The sequence below is a fragment of the Plectropomus leopardus genome, chromosome 12 (genome assembly GCF_008729295.1).
Source record: "Plectropomus leopardus isolate mb chromosome 12, YSFRI_Pleo_2.0, whole genome shotgun sequence".
NCBI classification, from domain to species: Eukaryota; Metazoa; Chordata; class Actinopteri; order Perciformes; family Serranidae; genus Plectropomus; species Plectropomus leopardus.
In genome coordinates, this window is record NC_056474.1 from 23748612 (window position 1) to 23770564 (window position 21953).

At 39.0% G+C, this 21953-nt stretch overlaps 1 protein-coding gene across 3 annotated transcripts in view; it reads right to left on the bottom strand.

The window, feature by feature from the left end:
• LOC121951095 (rho GTPase-activating protein 12-like) overlaps positions 1-17462 on the bottom strand; it is a 67415-nt gene extending 49953 nt beyond the window's left edge. The window contains exons 1-2 of one of the 3 annotated variants that reach the window (XM_042497315.1): positions 17256-17462; positions 7986-8757 (exon numbers count right to left, since the gene is read on the bottom strand). In XM_042497315.1, coding sequence (XP_042353249.1) covers positions 7986-8684 — 699 coding nt within the window. In that variant the 5' untranslated portion in view covers positions 8685-8757; positions 17256-17462. The remainder of the gene's footprint in view (positions 1-7985; positions 8758-17255) is intronic. The other 2 variants (XM_042497316.1, XM_042497317.1) reach the window with 2 other exon arrangements.
• Positions 17463-21953: the final 4491 nt, after the last annotated feature.

The following is a 21953-nucleotide window of genomic DNA, read 5'->3' on the forward strand; positions in this document are numbered from 1 at the left end:
CAGTCTGCAGTATTCCGCTGAGCCTTTCCATCTTATTCCCAAATGAACGGCTGTTTGCTGATGGTGATTTTCCTGAAAGGAGACATCTGTGATGTAATTTTCAGGCTCATATTCCCAAAAAACAACAGAACCCACAAGAGAAACGGTGCAATAACTGCATATTTTGTCTTCATTAATCATTACTGATGCATTTCACAACAGGACTAAAGCACAATTTATTATTTGGAAATGATACCCCCATGTCTGTGTTTTGTCAGGTGCATTTACACGGGACAAGTAAATTCTGTATTTTAATCAAATTCACTGACATTAATCGCCTGTATGATGTCAACACTCTGCGAGTAAAAGTAAATGCATGGGAAAAGCATCATAGGTGTAACTTGGTCCACTTTAATGACCACCATAAAGGTCAGACAACATAACTCTGACAGCACTGCTTCTCTCTCTTTTGATGGGATTTAGTTTCCTCTTTCTGCAATGAGTCCTCCTGCTGTGCAGCAAGATGATAATGAGCCTCCTAAAATTGGCACCCAAAATGCTGTCAAAACTTTCATTCATAATTACCAACAAAGCCTCCATAACTCTAGACCGGGCAAGATGTAGAAAAGAAGGAAGGAAAGAGAACTAAAAAACCTTGCAAAATAAATAAAATATCTGACCCCAAATCACGAGATGCCGATTCTCACAGGACCAGTATTATTAAATGACGTGTGTTTGGCAAAATATGGTAGATCATTTCAGGGTTTCCACACATTTTTATGGACAAAATCTTAAAACCTTTCCATGATTTTTCTTTTTTGTCTTCTTGTCCTACTTGCCTGGTGTTTTTCAAACATATCAGATTCAAACTCTATTTCGACAAAATTTCAGATGGCTGGCATTCATAAAGAGAGAGAAGGAACAGAAAAATGGAGAAATGGGACATCTAGAGATCTCAAAGTATTACTGGTCCCTTGCAAATAAGGTTTATGGCAACAAACATTAGAGCTGAGCTGATTAATTGAGCAGAAAAACAATTGAAAACAATTCTGATAATCAGCCACAATTTATATGTTTCAGCTTCTGTTTTTCTTTGTTATATAGGACACTAAATTTACATTTTCTGGACTGTTTTTCACTAAAAATAGGATGATTGACGATGCCATTGTGATGGGAAATCATAATTGGCATTTTCATGAATCAAACACAATTTTTTTTATGAAATGTTCTCCAAAGATTAATAATAAGAGACAATAACCAGAAGCTTCAGCCACTTCTAAACAGCATATCATTGTGCTCTCAGTAAAAGTCATCTGGTTATCTCAACAACAGTGACCCAGATGTGAGAGCAGTGGCTTTGTGACAGAAGGTCACTAGTTGTAATCCACAAACAATCTGGCAGGAAACATGGTGTAGTAAGATAAGATGCAAAAGAAAGACTATAAACGTACGGTTGAGGTTATCAAAAACACAATATAACCTCAATGGGATATATGTCGGGGCGAGAGCTAAAGTAAGAAAAGTTTGCAGAAAAGTGTATACTTGTTTAAAATTTCAATGTTACTCTCCTGTCAACACTCGGCGTCAGGGTGCCCCTGAGTAAGGTATTTCATTGTGTTTTTGTTAAGTAGTCGACAAGGAAGGAAAAAGAAGAGGTGAACGTAAAAGCTGTATCAATGGAAAACTAGGGTACAGCTTAAGAAAAAAAAACCCCTGTAAATAAATTAATGCTCTATTCAAATTCTTTCCAAATCGGAGCCAATTGTTTATTGTGTTTCCATTTGGGGGTCCTCAGCATGAAAACATTTGGGACCCCCCGAAAGAGAGGACGATTTAGCAACTAAATAACCCTGCAGTGAGTTCAGTTCATGCCAGCATGTGATATAATAAGCCTTTTTTAATAAGGCACAGAAAGAGAATTAACAGTAGTGCAGATGGTCTGGCTCCCATTAACAGATCCCTCAGACTGTGTGTGTGAGTCTGTGAAAGCTCATGTGTGTGTGTCTTGCATAACTGAACCAAAATGCATGTGCATGTATGCGTGTGTGTGTGTGTGTGTGTGTGTGTGGAGAATGAATGAATGACTGATTTAATAGATTACTTATTTCATGTGCTACAGATGTACATCAACGTGCATGGATGGGTGTGTTCAATGGCCTGATAAGCAAAAAAGGCGTGACGGTGTGAAGACATCCACTTGCCAACTTCCTGCCAAACACTAAGTAATCAAAGAAATGAGGAAGTGCTTCCTCCAATCGACCATCCTGCGGAGAGTGATTAGAGGATTTTAGTTGATTACAGTTGTCATAAGGAATGATGGGAGTCTGCAGGGTGTAGTGGGTGTTATTGACTGCAACAATCAAAGGTGTGTGTGTGTGTGTGGGGGGGGGGGGGGGGGGGGTTAACTTGTAGTGCTTGCAGCATAACAGTCCCATGTTAATAACGAGAGGAATGGGGATAATCTATAACAGTAATATGGACAGTGAAGGGACCAAAACATACTAAATATCAAATTCAGTCAAAAAAGTGTTGCATTGTTGTGAATTTATATAATAAGTCTGTATATGAGGTAAATGAGGTAAATGAGCTATGAGCTAAAATATAAAACAATTACTGAAAGGATACTGAAAAGAAAAATGTTTTACATTTATCTGAGCTCAACTTTCTGTTGTCAATGCCTTTTTGGATAGACCACTAAAGCACCATTTGATCCTTGTTGAACAATAATTAATTTTGCAGATGTAGTGCATTTTCCTTTTTGTTTTTTTCACACACATGTAACACTAGTGTTCTAGTTTTCTGTATAACCATAACATGCCACATACCTTAAATCAACCAAACAAGTGGAGTTACTTACCAAAACAGCAAGTTTTCTGTATGATCTATGCACCTGCATCAATGAATGATTTAAATTCCTGTCCATTTATTGTCCTGAAAAGTTAAATTCACTCTGCTTTATCACCTAGGGAGCAAATGTTTTGTCATCTTATAAAACCCAAATTATATTGCCAAGTTTTGTTCAATGCATGAACATTAAACAATAACTGACTGCTGTAAAAGTCTGTCGGTATGACAAATCAGAAATGATGAAAGATTTCATTCTGTAACACACCACACTATTCCCCACCTGGAGAGCAAATTTCTCCAGCTGTCATTTTTTAATATTATCTTTCTAAACCTGGGACTGCATTGTAGAGGTTTGGATATTTTCAAATTAAGCAAGTAAAAAAAGATCCTTTTTTGAGTAATAGTTTCCAAAACTAATTATCTGAGGTTCTTCTATACAGAGCTTTCAGCACATAGCATGCTCAGTGTCTCTCACAAGTGCTGTTGTATTATTGCGATCCTGGAGGAAGAGGAGTGAGGAAAAGCAGGATGGATGAGGTGGAGCAGTGAAGCAGCAAATTAAAACACACTGAGACCTTGACAGCTATTATATTCAGTGGCTAGAGGGAAACATCTGCTTCGGTGGATACAATGTCCAGTCCACCGCTGCCAGGGGCTTTAAGACGCACCGCATGCAGGAACGTATCAAGTGATATCTTAGTTGGTAGCTTCAACATTTCCCAACTAAGGATCAATGGCTGTTGGGCTTACAAGAAACTCAGTACTAATGTTGTCACAGCGTTGTGCTGGGTTTTTTTTTTTTCAAACATGCCTGCGCCATTTGTTTTATTACTTTATTGTTGCACTGCAGCACGTCTTCTCTAAAATATATGCCCTGCTTTGGATGCAGTGGTTTGTACCAAACTGAGGTAGGTGGTTGGGATAACAGTATGGGAAAATATTATTATTGTGTTGAGGTTAACTGTAAAAAAACCCTATCCTGAAATTATTGCAAATGCAAGTTTAGACCAACTTCTAAGCTCTACTAAAACCTAACATAAGCTGAACTACCAGCAGAGACTACAACTCAGCACTTCCTGTAGCTACTTTGCAATAAATGCTAATATTGATTCTGTTTATTGGAAGGGTTTCTCTGTGAAGAAGCAACACAAAGTGTTGCGCTTGCATTAACAGCAGTACTCTGTGATCCCTGTAATGCTTAAAGAGACCTAACTTTGATTTAAAGAAGTTGTTTTCTGCTGGAAAGATGGCCTTTTCATAAAACAGGGCCCTCTATGCAATAAGGACGCAAACACAATATGATACAAAACGATACGATACGATACGATACGATACACTTTATTGTCCCCACAGGAGAAATTTGTCTTGGACTCAGTGCTGCACAGATAGCCTCCACACTCACCACAAGAACAATTTTTACACCATGACATTAAAAACACAACAGCCTGGACAAAAACAACACCAGATATGCAACTGCACATAGTCACTGTTCCAATACAAATTGTGCACACATTGCACACAACACCTATTGCACTCACCCAGTAAAATACTTCTGAAACTGGTGCTACATGACCAAAAACACAGAAAAATGACTGTGACATTCGCTTTTGAGCAAAGGTAGAAAACCTACAACTACCAGTATGCACTGCTCCACACTGGAACCAATGAACACTACTAGTGGGTGACGTAATGCAAGCCAGGAATTTACTTTGCCTCCATGAACAAATCCAATGAAGATGCCAGTTCCTCTAAAATTCACTGATTTTTCTTTCTTGAAATTTTAGGGTTTTAAATTCTGATGTGACCAGGCTTTTTGATGGAGTGAAAATAGAATAACTCAATACAAGCCAATTTTCTTAATAAGTCCCTCAGATATCATCAAAATTCAGTCAGCCATGTCTGAGATTATGAATAATTCCCATTTTGGGACAATGATAATATTTTGGCCACTAAAAAAAGAGATGCACAACATCCCCAAACCTAATTAAATGGCAAGTTAGCGATCTGAGATAATGACAAATGGATGATTTGATCACCCCCCCACAGAAAAAGTGCCAAGGAATGACACCTAGAGGACGTTAGAGCAGTGGCTGTTGAAAGATGACTAGCTACAAAAGAGGGGACTGAGTGGGGCCCGGTGTCAGGTCCAGTGTAGCTGATAAGCGCCGCAAAGAGCTGGCTCTCCAGACACACTCATTACTGCCTATAAGTAAGGAGCTTATCAGAAGGAGCTGGACAAGCTGTCAATATGGAAAAAAGGCCAGGCAGCTACAAAACTTACAGCTCTACTTTCTGCATTTACACTGCTGCTTTGGTTTTATGTCAAGTCATCCTTCTTAAGAAGTCCTGACTCCCAGCTGAGCTGTTACCAGCAGCATGCTGCCAAGACAGAGAAAAGACAAACAAGCAACTCACTGAAACCAGGACAGATTCATTTTGCCACTTCTGACTTACATGAGCTTTCTATGACCATATATCCACCTGATCATACATAAATCAATCATTTGAGGAATAAGATGGCGTTAACAATTCAGAAATTAACATGTGCTGTTAGGAAAATACTGGACAAGGAGGAGTTAAAGAAAACCACATCATATAATTTCTTCCTATAGACACCTCAAACTGCATCATAACAGTTACAAGAGGCCCACTTAAATATCAAAACCATAATTTGACTTTGAAAAATAACTATTTTACTCCTGTGTCAGCAGAAAATATATAAACAAAACTTTTACAACATCAAGAAATATTATAATTATAATAAGCTATAAATTAAATCAACATAGCATTCGGCATACAGCACGAATGCTACGATTCTTACTACAGATAACACTGTCATGACTGATATAGAGCAGTGCACTTTTTTAACAAGAAAATTAAAATAAATACTTTCTGTTTCTATGGTATAAAGGTGCTTCGCTCATCAACTTGGAAAGTATTTGTCGGAAAAAGATACAAAAAAATATTTACACTTGCAGATCAAATTACTCACAGAGTGAGAAAATCACATTGTTTACTTTCAGACAAAGCTGGACTGGTTGTCTCGATTACCCAAACATGCTGGACTACTTTGACCTTTTCTCCTGCCATTTAAATGGCACACATAGAGGTTAAGGAAGGAAGTCCATTGTGGAGCAGAGAATATGGACTTTCAAACTGTATATGCTCACTTTTTGATAACCTTTAACAACACATCATACGGAGTCAGTGGTTACATCATTATGTGAGACATGGCTGTGAAATCAGTACTTCTGAAAGTTGACAGAGTGTTGGTGCCACAAAAACTTGCTGAAATTCATTAACAAATTCATTAACAACTTACAGGCATGTGTCAAGAGTCATTCACTGGATCTGAGGCTACATCCTGCACTCACATTCTGGGAGACGTTTGACGGAATGTAGTATTTCTCATTATTGAATACTCTGACCAAAAGTTCTTGGGTCACCCCAGACTATGTGAATTTCTTAAAAAAGTGTATTAGTTTGTATAATTATTGCTAAAACTGCATAAGAATGTGCATTCTGCGCCGTTTGAAATTGAAAGGATGGTGCTACAGAAAAGTGTGATGTTCCATTTTTAAGGAAGGCTCTGGGTTTTAATGTAATTTCTTATATTATGTCAATATTGCAGTTATAAACCTTAAACAACAACTACCTTATCTCATATGTATGCCTCTGCCAACCAGTAAAGTTGCAGTCTACATCCATGTCTGTCCATACTTGCATGTAGCCACGACAAAAGACAATGCTTTAAATATGGATGTTGCTGCAAAGAAGCTATAAATACTAAAACATGGATTCTTGAAATCCATGTTTTAGTATATGACAAAATTTCGTGAAATTTTGTCATATTAGTGTGTGAATTCTTGAGTTTTGGCCAAAAACATGTATGTGAGGTCACAGTAACCTTTAACCACGAAATTCTAATCGGTTAATCATTGACTTCAGGTGGACATTTGCGCCAGACTTGAGGAAAATGCCCTCAAGACACTTCTGAGATACTGCGTTGATGGGAAAGGGATGGGCGGACAGATGAACAACCATAAAACATAATGTTTTTGGCCATGCCTCTTGACGGCGTGACGGCATAAAAACAAAAGGAAGGTTAAAAGTGTAAAAAGCTGCACACTGGCTCTTTGAACATGGACTACAGCCGGCAGAGTTTACTTGGCCCACGGAAATAGACTCACAAACACCTGAATGTTCTTGTTTGCCATGATACTGCAGTAACATTGATATTAACAACATTGGTATTCAGGTCAAAGTTCCACAAACTGAAAAAAAGCACTATTCTATACATGTAACTTGAACTCAATTTAATACTACAATCTCCTCCTTTCTACGGTCAAAAAAGGAGGTCTACACCCAGTGGCAGCACCACACAGACCCGGTTTCTTTTTTCTCACTGGCTTTTGTTCCGCAGTAGACTGAGCTAATGATTTCAGGAACAAACACCCCCTCTGACCAGGCTCACAAGTAATCAGCCGCCTCATCTCACTGGCGCTTTCTGACTGAAGCTGCATTTGTCTGCACCTCAGTAGCTTCAGGCCTGCAGTGACAGATTACTCCCATTTCACAAACTGTTCTGATTTAGGTCAAGAGGTTGGATCAGCTAAAAGCGAAACATGTCAAAAGAAAAACATAAGTAGAGCCAAATGCCCAAAACCGGTTGTGACATTTTCAGTGTCATATACCAACACAGAATGTTTGACTTGAATTGTCTCTTGCACTGTTGAATAAAGAAAATACACACATCTGCCATAGCTACAACAGCAACAGGCAGAAAGTAACAATCACTATCAGTTCAGGTTTTTTAACACTTTAACACAACATTTGTTAAGCTGAAAATGATCCACCTAGCATCGATGGGGATGAAGTACGGTGCAATAGTATAACAGCTAACATGTCTGAAATCAGTCAATGGATGTAGACAGCACCACTGCATGCAAGAAAACTGACTTTCATGATGCCTTTGAGGTGGTGTTTGTTGTGTTTTGTTATTTAAAAAGCCGTTGACTGTTAAATAAACTAACCTAACACCAAACCTAGATCGAGCACAGATTTTAAACTGTGACTCAGAGCGAAAAGTAATGCCATGATTCACATGTACAAAAACATTCAACAGCATGAAACAATTCTTTAAATTTGTATGACTTTACCTGAAGGTGTTCAGTGGAGCTGCTGCTCAGTTCGTCTCCTGACTCTGAGTCGTTGGTGCGTCTCTCTTCACCAGCAGAGTCACAGTGCTGAGTGCTGTCCACGTCCAGCGGGGCTCGAACCAGATCTGGAGATCGAGCTCGGGTGCGGGGTAGAGTGCTGGATCCTCCTTTTTGACCAGGATGTGGGGCTCCACCTTGGACAAGGATGTCAGCCAGAGCACGCTCGTGGTCAGTGGGAGTGCTGGGGGGGTGATAGTTGTTACTGTCCCTGCGCTGACTGGGGGGGCTGAAGTGCCCAGAGGAGGCAGTGTGTGCGGAGGGCGAACGCCGGTAGCTGGATTCGTGCCTGTGAAGGTTCTCAGAGGACCTGTCTTGGAGTCCCAGCTCTAGACTGGTTGGCTTTACCCAGATTGCACCCCCACCTTGTGGAGTCGTGTTACCAGTGGGAGCAGGAGGATGTGGGAGAGCTTTAGGAGGTGGCATGAGGGCTTTGCGGACCTCGCGGACATACTGAGCGGGTACGTAGAAAGCTTTGGTCCCTTCCTCCTTCCTCACCTGCCACCAGTCCTCGTTGGTTTTCTTGACCAGCATGTAGCATTCCCCCTGGCGGATGGTGATGAGGCGGTCCTTGGCCTTATATTCATAGTCATACTCCACCTCGATGTAGACCTCGCCGGGGGCAATAGGCAGTTCTGCCATGACGCCTGTGACTGTCCACCAGGCAGCTCACCGCAAGAAGAAGACGTTTACTAGCATGGCTTCCTGAGCAGAGCTGGAGGAAGAACAACAAGGGTATAAAGTAAGCATCCAATAAATTTCCGTGAAAATACAATTAATGTCAATATTTTATTTGTCAATATTTATTCACAGGCATGATTGGATCAATCGCTGGGCTTTATGTGTTTCTTGGGCATAACAGATATTTACCATATAACATTAAGGCTCTGAGGAGATTTGTTACATGTCATTCAGCTCCAAAATTATAATTTAAAAAATACATCTTTACTTTTCTGTTTGTTTCCTCTAAAAGTGCCCTCTCCTTGTCCGCATCTGTTTCTATATCATACAGAGAGAGAGAATCCGGTTTTAGAAACTATTTTATATTGCTGGTTTTTCAAATGGTAAATAATAAAATAAAATGGCAAACTACCAGAACAGTGAAAGTGTTTTAATGTATTTTAGTGTATTCTATCGTACAAGGATTTTGACAGGCTGAACATTATGTCTACTTTGACAATACTACTTTGTCTACTTAGGTTTGACTCTGAAATAAATTATTTAGGGAATACAAATCTTAACACTGAGAAAATCCTTCAGCAAAAAGAAAGTTGTTTGTTCTACACTTCTAGCACCAACAACAGCAGTTTGTTAAGAATAAGAAAAAAAACTGGGTAGTAAGCCTCAGCAGCAATATTTACCATCAGCTAAAAAATAATGTCCCTTTAGGACACTGAAACTTAATTAACTAAAAAATACAAGGAAAAAGGAGCAACAACAACAAAAAAAATGTTTGAGCTTAGATGACTCCTTAAAGAAGTAATTTAAGAAAGTAAAAACAATCCACAAACTAAAAATAAAAAAACTATCTGACATGCTATCACCTAAAGTCTTGTTAATGTATTCATAAATCTTCATAAGTCTTCTTACACAGCATATAGTACAACAAAGAGACAAACAACCATGACTTTTAAACTCTTTCTTACTCCACTACCCTAATCAGCACAAATGAATAAAACACAAATTGAACAGCTTTAATCCTCTTCCAAGCCTTTAGAGCAAAACGTAAGGAGAGGAGACAGTAATATGACTCACATGGTCTTCTTCCACCTCTATCTGCTTTTCTGTCTAACTCTGTCTGTGTCTCTGTTTCTGTTCCTCTGTCTGATCACAACAGCTCATCAAGAAGCAGCCGAGGCATGTTGCTGCTGAGCGGAGAGATTAGTCGAATCACACACATAGTTTCCTGCTGAAGTCACATGTGTACACACACTCACACACACACACACACACACACACACACGCGCGCGCGCGCACACGCACACGGACACGCACACACACACACACACACGCTCGCTCTCTCTCTTACAACATGAGGTGAGGCTCCAGCACACCTTGAGCAACGTGAGCTTTGAAGCTTTTAAGTTTTACAAGTTATTGAAAAAATGCTCATAACTCATCTGACAGTGACAACAAGAAGCATGAAATAGAGCCGAACCTTAGTTAAAAAATGTCTTGTCTGTGGTAAAGGGGCTAGTTCAGTTCAGGGGGCTAGTTTGCCCCCTGAATAATAGTCTGAGAAAAACAAAGACAAAATAGAGGCCAAAGCTAAGAAAATGTTTAATTGAATTATTTGTTAACTTTTCTGCCCTTGTGACATGATAAGATCTTGTACCTACTGCCCTCTGTGTGCCTCTGTGCATGGGCTATTTTGTTTGGAAGAGACTGTTCCATATTGCTACTAGTGTTGGTTGGAAAATAAATTCTTCACTGACATCTAAGGCCTTACTAGAATCTTATATTGTGTTTTAAATTTAGCGCTTCTCCTGCTGCAGTGTTTGAAGTGCATTACAACGCTGATTTCTAGACGTAATTACAACAGTTTCCTTGAATGCTAGTAATCTCTAAAATGAAATTTCCTGCGCATAATCTACAATTTTAAAATATCTTTAGGAGAGAATCTGATTCAAATGCCTTTCAGGGAAATTCTGGTACGTTTGTAGCTGGACCCTATTTTCTCATGTTTCTGAGTCTGGTGTTGACTAATACAGACAACAATTTTTGTACTTTATACGAAACAGGCTGTAATCCCTAATGTGCACTGTCAACTAACATCCACTAAAAGTGTTTGTTTTGCCACTAACAGGCTCAGATTATTATTATAAATGCTTGACAACATAATGGAAAAGACCCTTTAGAGATCTGCAGTCACTTTCTGTGTGTAATTGGGTCTTGGAGAAGTCTCTTTCAGAAATATCGTTTTTCCAAATAGTCAAAATCAGCTTAAGATTTAGCTATGACACTGAAAATATTTTACATCACAGTAAGCTACACTTTCTATTCTACAAAACAACACACTCTTCCCATCACTCCTTGCTACAACTTTCACTACATTTCTACACTACATTTACATTTCTACAATGTCTTTATCATTTTTAGATTTACTTAATGCGATCATATGAATGTAATCTGCATAATATTTCATATTTTAATAGTGATCAAGTTCACATTCAAAGGCAGGACCCAACACAGCACTCTTTGTTGTAATAAAATAAACATCCAAACATCCAAAACAAACAACAACAAAAAACATGGCTAAAATCACTTTTACCCCCAATTGAGTAAAGCCCAGACAGTGGTTTCAAAGATAGTGGATGTAATCTGATGCAGATGAAGTGGCAGGATATTACAGCGTCAGGAGCTGTTTCAACAGGATATTACAATGACAATAATTACAATCGGTCATCAGTGAATCACATCCTGGCAGAACTTTGCCTTAAAAAAAAAAAAAAAAAAAAAAGGATTTTAATGGACAATCCAGACTAGAAATCTCTCTTTTTGCTTTTATATTCATTGTGCACACAGAGACAAAGAGTCAGCAGCACTGGGCACCAAACCAACCACACAACAAATAACTTTTAACGCCAAGTGGGTGTCGCAGTTGTGGCAGCCAGACAGACACAATCCCGATGGATCTATTTGTGGAGCATATTTTTAGAGAATTATTTTTGCCATCCTATTTGTAACCACTGTTAAAGTCTAATTAATCCATATATCACTGGAAATATCCACAGTCTGGAAAGCGACACGAGCTACGCCCTTTTATAGCCACTCGATTAACAGGCATTTTAAAGCCAGTAAACGTGGGTTAGGCTCCTATTATCCAATATTACTATGTGGCATTTATCTTGACTTTTACCAGTTGCGTATAAAGATCTGTGATGGGGCCAGCAGCTGATGGATTATTCCCGATACAGTGACCACAGGGATAATATCATCATGGATTACCACGCTGGTTTAGGCTAATAGGCACTGAGGGAAATCTCGACAAATCTATGGGCTATCCAGAACGTCCATTAGCCAAATGAGACAAAACACTGGCCCTGATGCTGATTCACAGCTCACAGTAACAACACACAGAGACTGGGTTATTATGAGCATATCGTGGCAGGAGCTGGCAGCCATTTTCATTAACCTGTGATGTGCAAATTGAGCTGGCAGGAAGAAGACTGCAGTTTTTCTTTCTATATAATCATTGTGTTGAAGACTCGTGTATCAAGGCTGAGGAGCTTTGTCAGCTTTTTTCTGAAAAATAAGCCTTATTTATATATCACTTGTGAATAAGAAAAATCAGGTATCAAACAAAATGATCAGGATCAGCACAGCCGTACTTATTCATGTGGTCCATGTGACGTCACAACGCCTTAGTGCCACCACTTTTGTGACCAGTCATAACTGCACACACCACAACGACAAGTAAGAAGAAGATGGCAAAGGTACGGCAATGCGGAAATCGAAAGGAAACAAGTAAAGTTCATACAATATGAGTGGAATATGATGTGCTGTTGGCTGTTAAAAAAAAAGTTGTTCGTGAAAAGCCAGACTACAATTTTAGCAACTAGAATGCAATAACTTATTTTTAGCAAATAAATGTGGTGAACTTTTTGTCTTATCTAGATGGCTGTTTACAGTCATGACGGTCAAGGTATGTCTGCTGTCGGTCACAAATATGGCGGCGGGCAATTCAGAGGTGTCATCCTCAGTATACATGAATAAGATTTTCAATCAGCCTTCACGAACATCATCCACAGGAGCAGGTGTGAGATTTTATCTTCGCACATTGCTGCAATAAATGCGCTATTACACAATCTGTTACGGTGCTGCACTTCTTATAAGAAGTCTGTCGTTTGCCCAGTCAGTTTGATCAATCGTGCCACATCCTGGTCTTCTCCATTTCTCGGAATAATAACTTAAAGCAAACAGTAGGCTTGACTTTCTACCTGCTCAACAGTCATTATGTCATTATTTTGAGACATAGACGCATCAGCTGGCTGATACATTAAAGTGGCTGGGAAATTTTGAGACTTAAGTCACTGTGGCAGCAGACAGACAAAGTTAATTTCCTGGCTGCTTTGCACAACATTTCCCCTGGTTATTTTCTTTTCACTAGTTCACTCCTTGACAATATCCTGCCAAAGTTTAATCACAAACCAGTCTGACAGCTGTTGATTCAAATAGTCGCTCAGACTGGAAAATACACAACTCACACAAAATATTTAATCTAACAACAGAATAAGAGATTTGCAGTTCATAGTTTGAGACTTTTTTTGTATTGTCATGTCTAAATCAAATCGGACTTAAGACTGTAAAAACTTAGGAAATTAACTTTTTTCCACCTGTCACTGCGGCTGATGGACTCAAAAAATCTACCAGCCACTCAACAGCTTACTGTTGTTTTTCTTTTTTGAGGGGGTGGGGGGTTTGATGTTGTAGCATTTGACTGGTGGCTGGTGCTAGTTTCCAACCCTGGTTGTAAGCAGAATATTACTAAAGCAATATTGAAACAATTAAAACTAAATAGACAGTTTTTTGGTTTGTCAGTCTACAGAAAATTAATTAGCAGCTATGTTGATTATTGATTCATTTTTGAAGTAGTTTCTTCAAATCGTTCAGCCTCTCAAATGTGAGGACTTGGTGCTTTTTTGTTGGATGTGATTATAAGCAGAATTACTTTGGGTTTTCAACTGCTGGTCCGACAAAAAATGCCAGTTGCAGTTGGTACTGTGGCCATTAGGAAAATTGTAATGGGCATTTCTCACTATTTTCCAACCATTTTTAGACCAAATGTTTGATAGATTAAATGAGAAGATAAGCGGCAGATTAAACAATAATTAAAACAGGCATTAGTTGCAGCATTAACATTTCTAAACCAATGAAGCATCACATATTTTCACATCTTCTGTTTTTCTATCCTTCTCACAAAAAAATGTCTAAAATATCCAAGCACTAATATCAATTCAATCAAATGAATGATGCTCTGAAAATGTTACTTCACTAATGAGTTAAACCGGGCAAGCCCACAAACAACACACATCGTGAGTAAGACTTTTTGGTTAATCTTATTCTTCATATTGAAAGGTATTTAGAAGGTTAAGTCCCTGGTGGCTGTTGTCTCTTTCACTTATCCCTGTCTAGATTAGGCTCCAGCATCAGCGCTGCTGTTTAGTGGACAGCGCAAATCTTCTCAGAGTCCAATCAGCAAAATCAGGGGAAGCACCTTAATTTGATGTGATGGTAATAAGATTTACAATGTGCTGTGGGCTGGATGGGTGGGTCCGAAGAATAAGACCATCCAGAGCTACAAGACAACAATGGCAGGGCCTCGGCTTAAGAGTATAAAGTGATGGGAAGGTACAAGAAGAAATGTGTGGGACTGTTTGAACTAATATGTGGTGGAAAATGTGCCGTTGTCAGCACATGTAGGAAACACACCCTCCCATTTTCTCCCACCTCAGCAAAACAGAAAGTGATACCTTGGAGAGAGATTTTCAACATCAACGCATGAATTCCTTCCACTGAAACATGGCAGTGAGGCAGCAAAGTCACAACTCTGCATCGGCTTCCACATGACACCAGTTAGCAGGGATCAGAAAGCTTCTGTCCAGAGCCGACCAGCCAGTGATTACTCCGAGTGAGTTATTTTCATCAGAGGGAGCACATTTTTCTCCTATTGAGGAGTTATTTAAAGAGAAGGGAAATGAGGTTATCAGGCTCACTGAGCCCATTTTAAGGGTTCATATGGTGTTGTTACAGGAAAGCCAATATGTCAACTTTTCAGAAACAAAGCTTGGATTCAACTCAACATTATTCACAAACATCAACTGATTCCATTTGAACTTATTTCTACCAATGTGTCATCACTTAGAAAACTGTTGACAAGTTTCGTGCAACCATCACAAAAGAAAAAGATGAGTCGCCTTTAAGTTTTGTAGTTGTAGTAGTAGTAGTAGTAGTAGTAGTAGTAGTAGTATTTTATTCAGTCATCATACATAGTACAATAAACACAAACAGTATTGTCAGTATAAACAAAAACAACAGTCTGTGTATGATACAGATTGTATATTTATTTTTTTTAAGCAGCAGAAACACCATTCACCTCAAGTATATTAATTAAAATATACTTGAGGTGAATGGTGTTTCTGCTGCTTAAAAACCTCTGGGACATTTTAAAGATTGAGATTGGGATGTAGAGCAAAACGTATTAGCATGGCTCATACGAGACAGAATATGTTTCCTTCTGTGATTAGGGGGGAAATTGATTTTTAAAACTGGAATCTGAAATCACAGTTTGCAACATCTGGAACTAGCAGAGCCTGTCAAGTACTGCACTGTGACCTTCGCACGTAGTCACACCAAATATAGGTCCACATTCCCCTAAACAGCCTGGATTCAGCACAGGCTGTCCCAGTTAGGCACCTCTCACCGCGACTTTCCTCGAAACTCAACTCCCCTAGGTACCCTGCAACTGTCATCATAACCACAATCTGTCACACTTCAGTAAATCACATCCAGCTGCGGCTCACTAAACATGGGCATCTTGAGAGAGGACAGGCAAAAAAACCCACAAATAAAGGACGTGTTGAGAGGCAGGAAGGTCGCCCATTGTAGGAATGAGAGCAGGCTGTGGGGTTCAACAATTGGCGGAGTGACACAAATCCTATCCAAAATGACATCAGGATAAAGTAAATCATACTACTCACACTTACTGGTGAATAAACCACAAGGTTGCATTCACAACCATGTGAGAATTAACTAAGAGGGGATTTATGGTGTTCAGTCTGTTGAGAATTTATCCAGTCCAACTTTTATGATCAAATTTAGAGTCACAGAAACAGTTAGTATATTGATTTTGCTTTGGACCACTCAACTAATTTTTCCGTCTATGTCACAAAAACACAAAAAACGTTCTTCACAGTTTGCCGGAACACAAGGTGATGACTTTAAGTAGCTTAGTTTGTCCAACTAAAAGTCCAAAACTAATTTAGATTACAAGTGCAGCAAATCCTCAAATTACTAAGAAAATGTGTAATTTTTTTCTTAATAAATGACTAAAATTATAACATTTCTGTCAATTGATAAACCATTTTCATAAGAAGGCAAGTTAAAGTTTTCGTAAAAGACTGCACTTTACTTGACCGGGGTTGACTGTAGTGGGTCATCTTCTGTTTGTTTTTTGTTTATATTACACATTTTTCCCTTGAGTTTGCTGAATGAATGGGAGAAAGTGCATAACCCTTCCACCATAAATAAACCCAGTTACAGAATTTGAGGTTCTGAGGGTATTCAAAATTAATACATTTCTGACCATTTAAAGGTGAATGTCTCTTCCCTATCAAAATAAAAAAAACATAACTCTCTCCCCTGTGCTTAAAAATTATTTGGAGTGCCTCCCCCATTTGCACCATCCCTCCTCTCTCATAAATAAAGAACAGTCCCTTATCACAAAGAAATGTATTCTGTTCAATTTGGGTTTTATAACCTATACTACCTTTGTCATAGTGGTTATTATTAAAGATATTGCTCGGCTAATCGATAAATCAGCGCACACATCGATCAACACTGTACTAACCAACTCTACTGTGATTTATACTCAAATGTCAGACCACAAAGATCAGTCTTATCTTTAACTGAGAGCTTTAAACCTCTAACACTGAAGCACGTTATTTCTTGCATACATTGCCAATACACGTTTTCAAATTCAAAAGGTAAACTTACCTGTCACCTGCTTTGTGCTGCACCCTGACAGGTTGATGTTACTACTGACAGCTAATGAAGTCGACACAACCAAAAATATAACATTTCTGTCTCAATGAGCTAGCTACTTGTCAGAAAAATTCTCTCAAAACAAATTCTCCAGAGAATATCCTTGTAACACCTCTGTCAGGCGTTAACATTGATTTGCTAATGGTTTGATAATACTAATTTGGCTAGTATTCCTACAGGAGTTACAGTTCCTGCCATTTTTTTACAGCATTCCTCTCTAAACTTTACTAGCTACGTAAACACTTTTAAGCACTTTCGGTAATATTGTTTAAGTCTTACCTTTGAACCATATTCACGTTTTGAGGTCTTAACATGAATTTACAGCTCTTTTCTCTGCGTCTGTCTTGCTTTACAGGAGCTAATCTGTCGCTAACGTTAGCTAGCTAATTAGCGAAACATTCCTCGGTGTCCTAAACACTGCCGCAGTCAAACATCCGCACCTTCACCTACCTTCTCACTGCGGTGGGACACTCCGTGGGTGACTGGGAAACACAGTCCAATGTTCCCAAGCGAGGTTAAAATCCTGTAAACTTTCCTGTCGACCGACCACCGCGTCAAACAGTTTCACTAGTTGTCAGGTTTGTCAGATAGCAGCGTTCCCGTCTCTCCTGTTCTTCCCTGGCCGGTGTAATCCACAGCAGTGCTCGCTCCCGTGGACTCACGCCTGCCCTGACAACTTTGGCAACTACCTTTACGCAAAGATCGTCTAGGAAGTAAGATGTGCCTCTCTGATTTTTTTTAAACGGGACAAAATCTGACTGTTTTTCTGGTTGGCAAGTACCAAAGGTAGGCGTACACTATGTTACCATAGTGACAATTTTGGTACAGGGACATTAATCACACTCAATATTTCAAGCAACAAAAAAAAAACTGATAGAATAACCGTTAATTTATACATATACAATAACCGACATACAACGTCACTCTATTGGTTATGTTTTATTAGCATGTCGATTCACTCATTAAAAGCGTCTCCATGTTCAATGAAGAAATACATTCAGAGTGAGAGCTCCTGTCTAATTTTGTGCTTTAAGCCCTCAAGGGTTACGGGACGCAAAGGGGAAATTAGCGCCACCCCACGGTTATACACTGGAACTTCAGCTACATTGCAAGACAATTCATTTAACTATTTAAATTTTTAGTTAACTAAATAAATATGATAACTTTTCAAATGTTTGCTTTATTATTTTAACAACTGATGTGATGTACTTTGTGTTCTAAATGTAAATTCCATTACTGAAATATTGCCATGGTTGTATTTGTCACATAAACAACTCTTTCGTAATCATATCCAGCTATACAATAAATATCAAGTATTAATAAGCAGAATGAGGAGTTGAAATCATGCTTTTATTTTATGTATTTATTTATTGTATGGGAGTGTCATCCTGAGAGACCTATCCTATGTTACCTATACCTGCTATGGGTGTCAAGCAAGGATTTTGGGGGGAAAAAATCACAAAAGGATAAATCCATATTACATCGCAGCCCAAGGCTGGATTTAAGACCCAGATGCACCATATCCACTCACATACCCAGCCATTGTAAATTGTCTTGTTTTTTTAACTGAGTGCATACATTTTGGTAATGGATGGCGCCACCTTCCCTTCACCTTCACACGCACTACGCACCTTTGCCAATGGTTAACTAACTTAGCTTAGCAGAAATCCTGCATACAGCTGGCCTGTCTCTGTTCAATAACAAAATCATCCTACCAGCACATCCGAAGCTCACTAATTAACACTTTGTATTTCCTTTGTTTATCCTGTACAGAAAACTGAAATGTTAAAATGACAATTCGCAGTTTTAGGGGAGGATTACTTCTTGGCCCAGAGCAGTTGCCAGGCAGAGAGCAGAGATTCAGTCTGCTGCACAAACTGTTTTTGTTCTTTTTATTTAAATGTTGGTTTTACCTGGGGGAAAACATTTTATAATTTTGAGCAGCTAGCAGACATTTGTGGAATCTGTAAAAACCCTTGGGTATATAAACCATCTTCTGGGTAGCAGGAAAAGAACAAAAGTTCAGCGTTTTCCTCTCAGTTGTTTGTAGGGATCGCTTTGTGTGATCAAATCACTGTAAGATTTGAAGTGGTTAGGAGTGATACTGCTTAAATCAACACATTATCATCAAATGGCCATTGAATTTTAATAACATTAGAATAATAGTCTATAATAATAGTCTGTAATAATAATAATAATAATAATAATAATAATAATAATAATTTTGGTCTGTAAGCATTAAATCATGCTTGGACCTGGATGACTTGACCATTTAAACACTGTTTTATAGTTCCAGTTCTTTCCAGATGTAGATGGGGTAGAGTTTGGGGTTTCATGCAGGGCAGTTGTGCTTTTCTACACCAAGCTGGTGGGGGACACCTCTTTATGGTAGATAGCTTTCTACACAGGCAAGGCAAATTTATTTATATGGCACATACCCAAAGTGCTTAACAGATTAGCCAAGTCAAAGTTCATTGTAGCCTAATCACAAAACATGCCCCAAAAGGCTGTACAAATAGTAAATTCACTTTGATCTATACAGACTGATATCACAGTTAGCCTCAGAGGGCTTTTCAAATACAACATCCCTCTGTCCTTGGACCATTACAGTTTATAAAGAAGGGCGGGTGTTAGAAACCTCAGGAAGAGCAAGTGAGGAAGGACCCCTCTCCAAGGATGGACAGATGGGCATGTTAAAACAGACAAACTGCCCCAAAACTGTTGCCAAGTTATTAGCACATTATTGCCTAAAACATTTTCAAATTTTTGAATGGGGGCAAGATTAGATAATGTGAAGATGCTTGGAGCTGGGTTATAACACACAAATACTCTATACAAATGACACACGTTTTTACTATGGCCATGTCTGCAACTTAGCAGGAAATGTGTGCTCGATTTGTTTCCTTGTTTATCATCTGTTTATGAAAACACACTAGTTCTGTCTGCGTAGTTCCTACTTGGTGCTTGTCTATTTACTGTACTATTATTCTGCCAGCGTGAGGTGAATGGAAACAATGCAAAGTGACCTTGATGTAATAACCAATACTGCGTGTCAGGCCACAGAAAGTGTATTTCAAAAGACAAGCCACGGGCTGTTTGAAATAGGTCCGTGGGCCACGACTGGCTCCCAGGCCAGACTTTAGATATGCTTGACCTAAAATATGATTGTAAGTTGTAGCATTACAACTTCATTTAATTGGAACTATGAGGCCTCACGTTATCCACACAAAAAAGAGCATCCAGTTCCCATTCAAATGTAGACAGAAATATCGTCAGCTTTCTTTAAGATTAACAGTCGCAGATGTTAGAAAAACAATTTGTAAGCTCTAAACCACAGCATTAAATTCGCAGTTCGCAAAACAATTAGGACGTTTGAAACAAGCACAACAAAAAAGGAAAGAGCGATGCGAGTGTTTTGTCATAATTATTTAATCACACATACATTTACATCATGCAATCAATCCAAAACTGTGATCTCATGTACTTCCCATCTCCGTCCATATCAGAGCCCTGCTATTTGTGCCCCAGTTCTCCAGGAATGATCCAGTACCTTGTCCACTGATGGATCCTCAAAACTGCCCTTTAAAAATTGACCGACTATTACACAGTAATAAAAAAAAGTGGCTACACTTTTTAACTTAGAATTAATGCAAAATTTAATTTAGGTAAACACCTCAGATATTCTTTGCTGTTCTTTTTTTTAAACTATTTTCCCCATTTTATATCCAGTTTTGGTGGAAGGTCAATGGATAAACATTTTGAGGTCCATGCTGCAAAGTCTTACCTAATGTAGAAGATTACACAGAGGGAATAAACCGTCTCGATAGACACCGAACACTGTCCTGTCATAGATATGTGGGAGCTCCTCCTCCCTGCAGCTTGAAGGAAGTAATTATTACTCCTTAAATTATTTGCTGTCAACAAACATTTCCATTTACAGGGCTTTGGAAACTTTCCTCCTGTCAAAAACAGCCACATATGGAGTGTTTTTCTGAGTGCAGGTATTGTGAAGAAGTGCTATTAAACCCAACTTTACTGGTACAAGATGACAAGTTTTAGAATGACATCTTGGTGAGAAAGCAGAAATCCTACGCTGCGTCTTCAAGCTAGATTTGCTCCGTTAGTCTCAGCCAAAAATGGATGTGGCAGTACAAAGTTTCTTTTTGTTATATTCTGATTTTAATATCTACTATTGCACTGGATAGTAAAGCATCACCGTCTTATCATCAGGGAGTTTACGGTCCAGTATAGTAGTAGATACTCTTTTCTCTTAGAATATAGTGCAGAAAGGAAATTATTATTCAGCTTTTTATAAATGCCAATGAAAGAAGCCCTCATTGAGACACCGAGAAACAACGGTTAGCAGAACAGAATCTAACAAGGACAAGAGGTTAGACTTCTGACATCCACATGGCAGGATTACTGCTGCAAGCACACCCTGATCCCACCTGCCAGTCGACTGATATACAGTGTATTTTACAGTATATTGCACTTGCACAAGATGTTAGTGTTCTCACGCTGGGGGTTACAATCACAACAAGCTCTTTGCTGATGCAGTGGGGCATCATAGGGTACAAAAAAAAAGCTGTGGTGGGGATTAAAAATACAACAAAGACAATAAAACACAAAATAAATCCTACACCCCTGACTAGATTTAGTTAAATAAAGCCCTCCTACAGATGATGACAGAAGATTGTTGTGCAATTTTTAGACCCTGCTCTCCTGACTGGCTGATCAGCGGCAAAGGGTCTGACCCATCGACTGACACCCCCCCACCCACCCACCTGTCGCTCCCCTTTCAAATCTACATGATCTATGGAACAATGAAAGAGATACAGTACATAAAAACCAAGCAAAACACATTGCTTTTCTGCAAATTTACAACCAAAAGGGGGCAAATACAGACACAGGTCCTAAATCTATAAAAAATAAAACAACAAAAAACAGGTGTGGGAGGGACGACAAAAAAAAGGCGAGGCACCCTTGAAAAGAAATCATGATACGGCAGGGATCAAACAGTTACAACTAAAAAAAAACCAAAAGTTCCTGGAGATGAGTGACAGCGACCCAGCTAGGACAGGACAAGCATTGTGTGTGCTATCTCAGTCTATATGCCTGCAGACTATGTGCTCCAATGTGCAGAGAGAG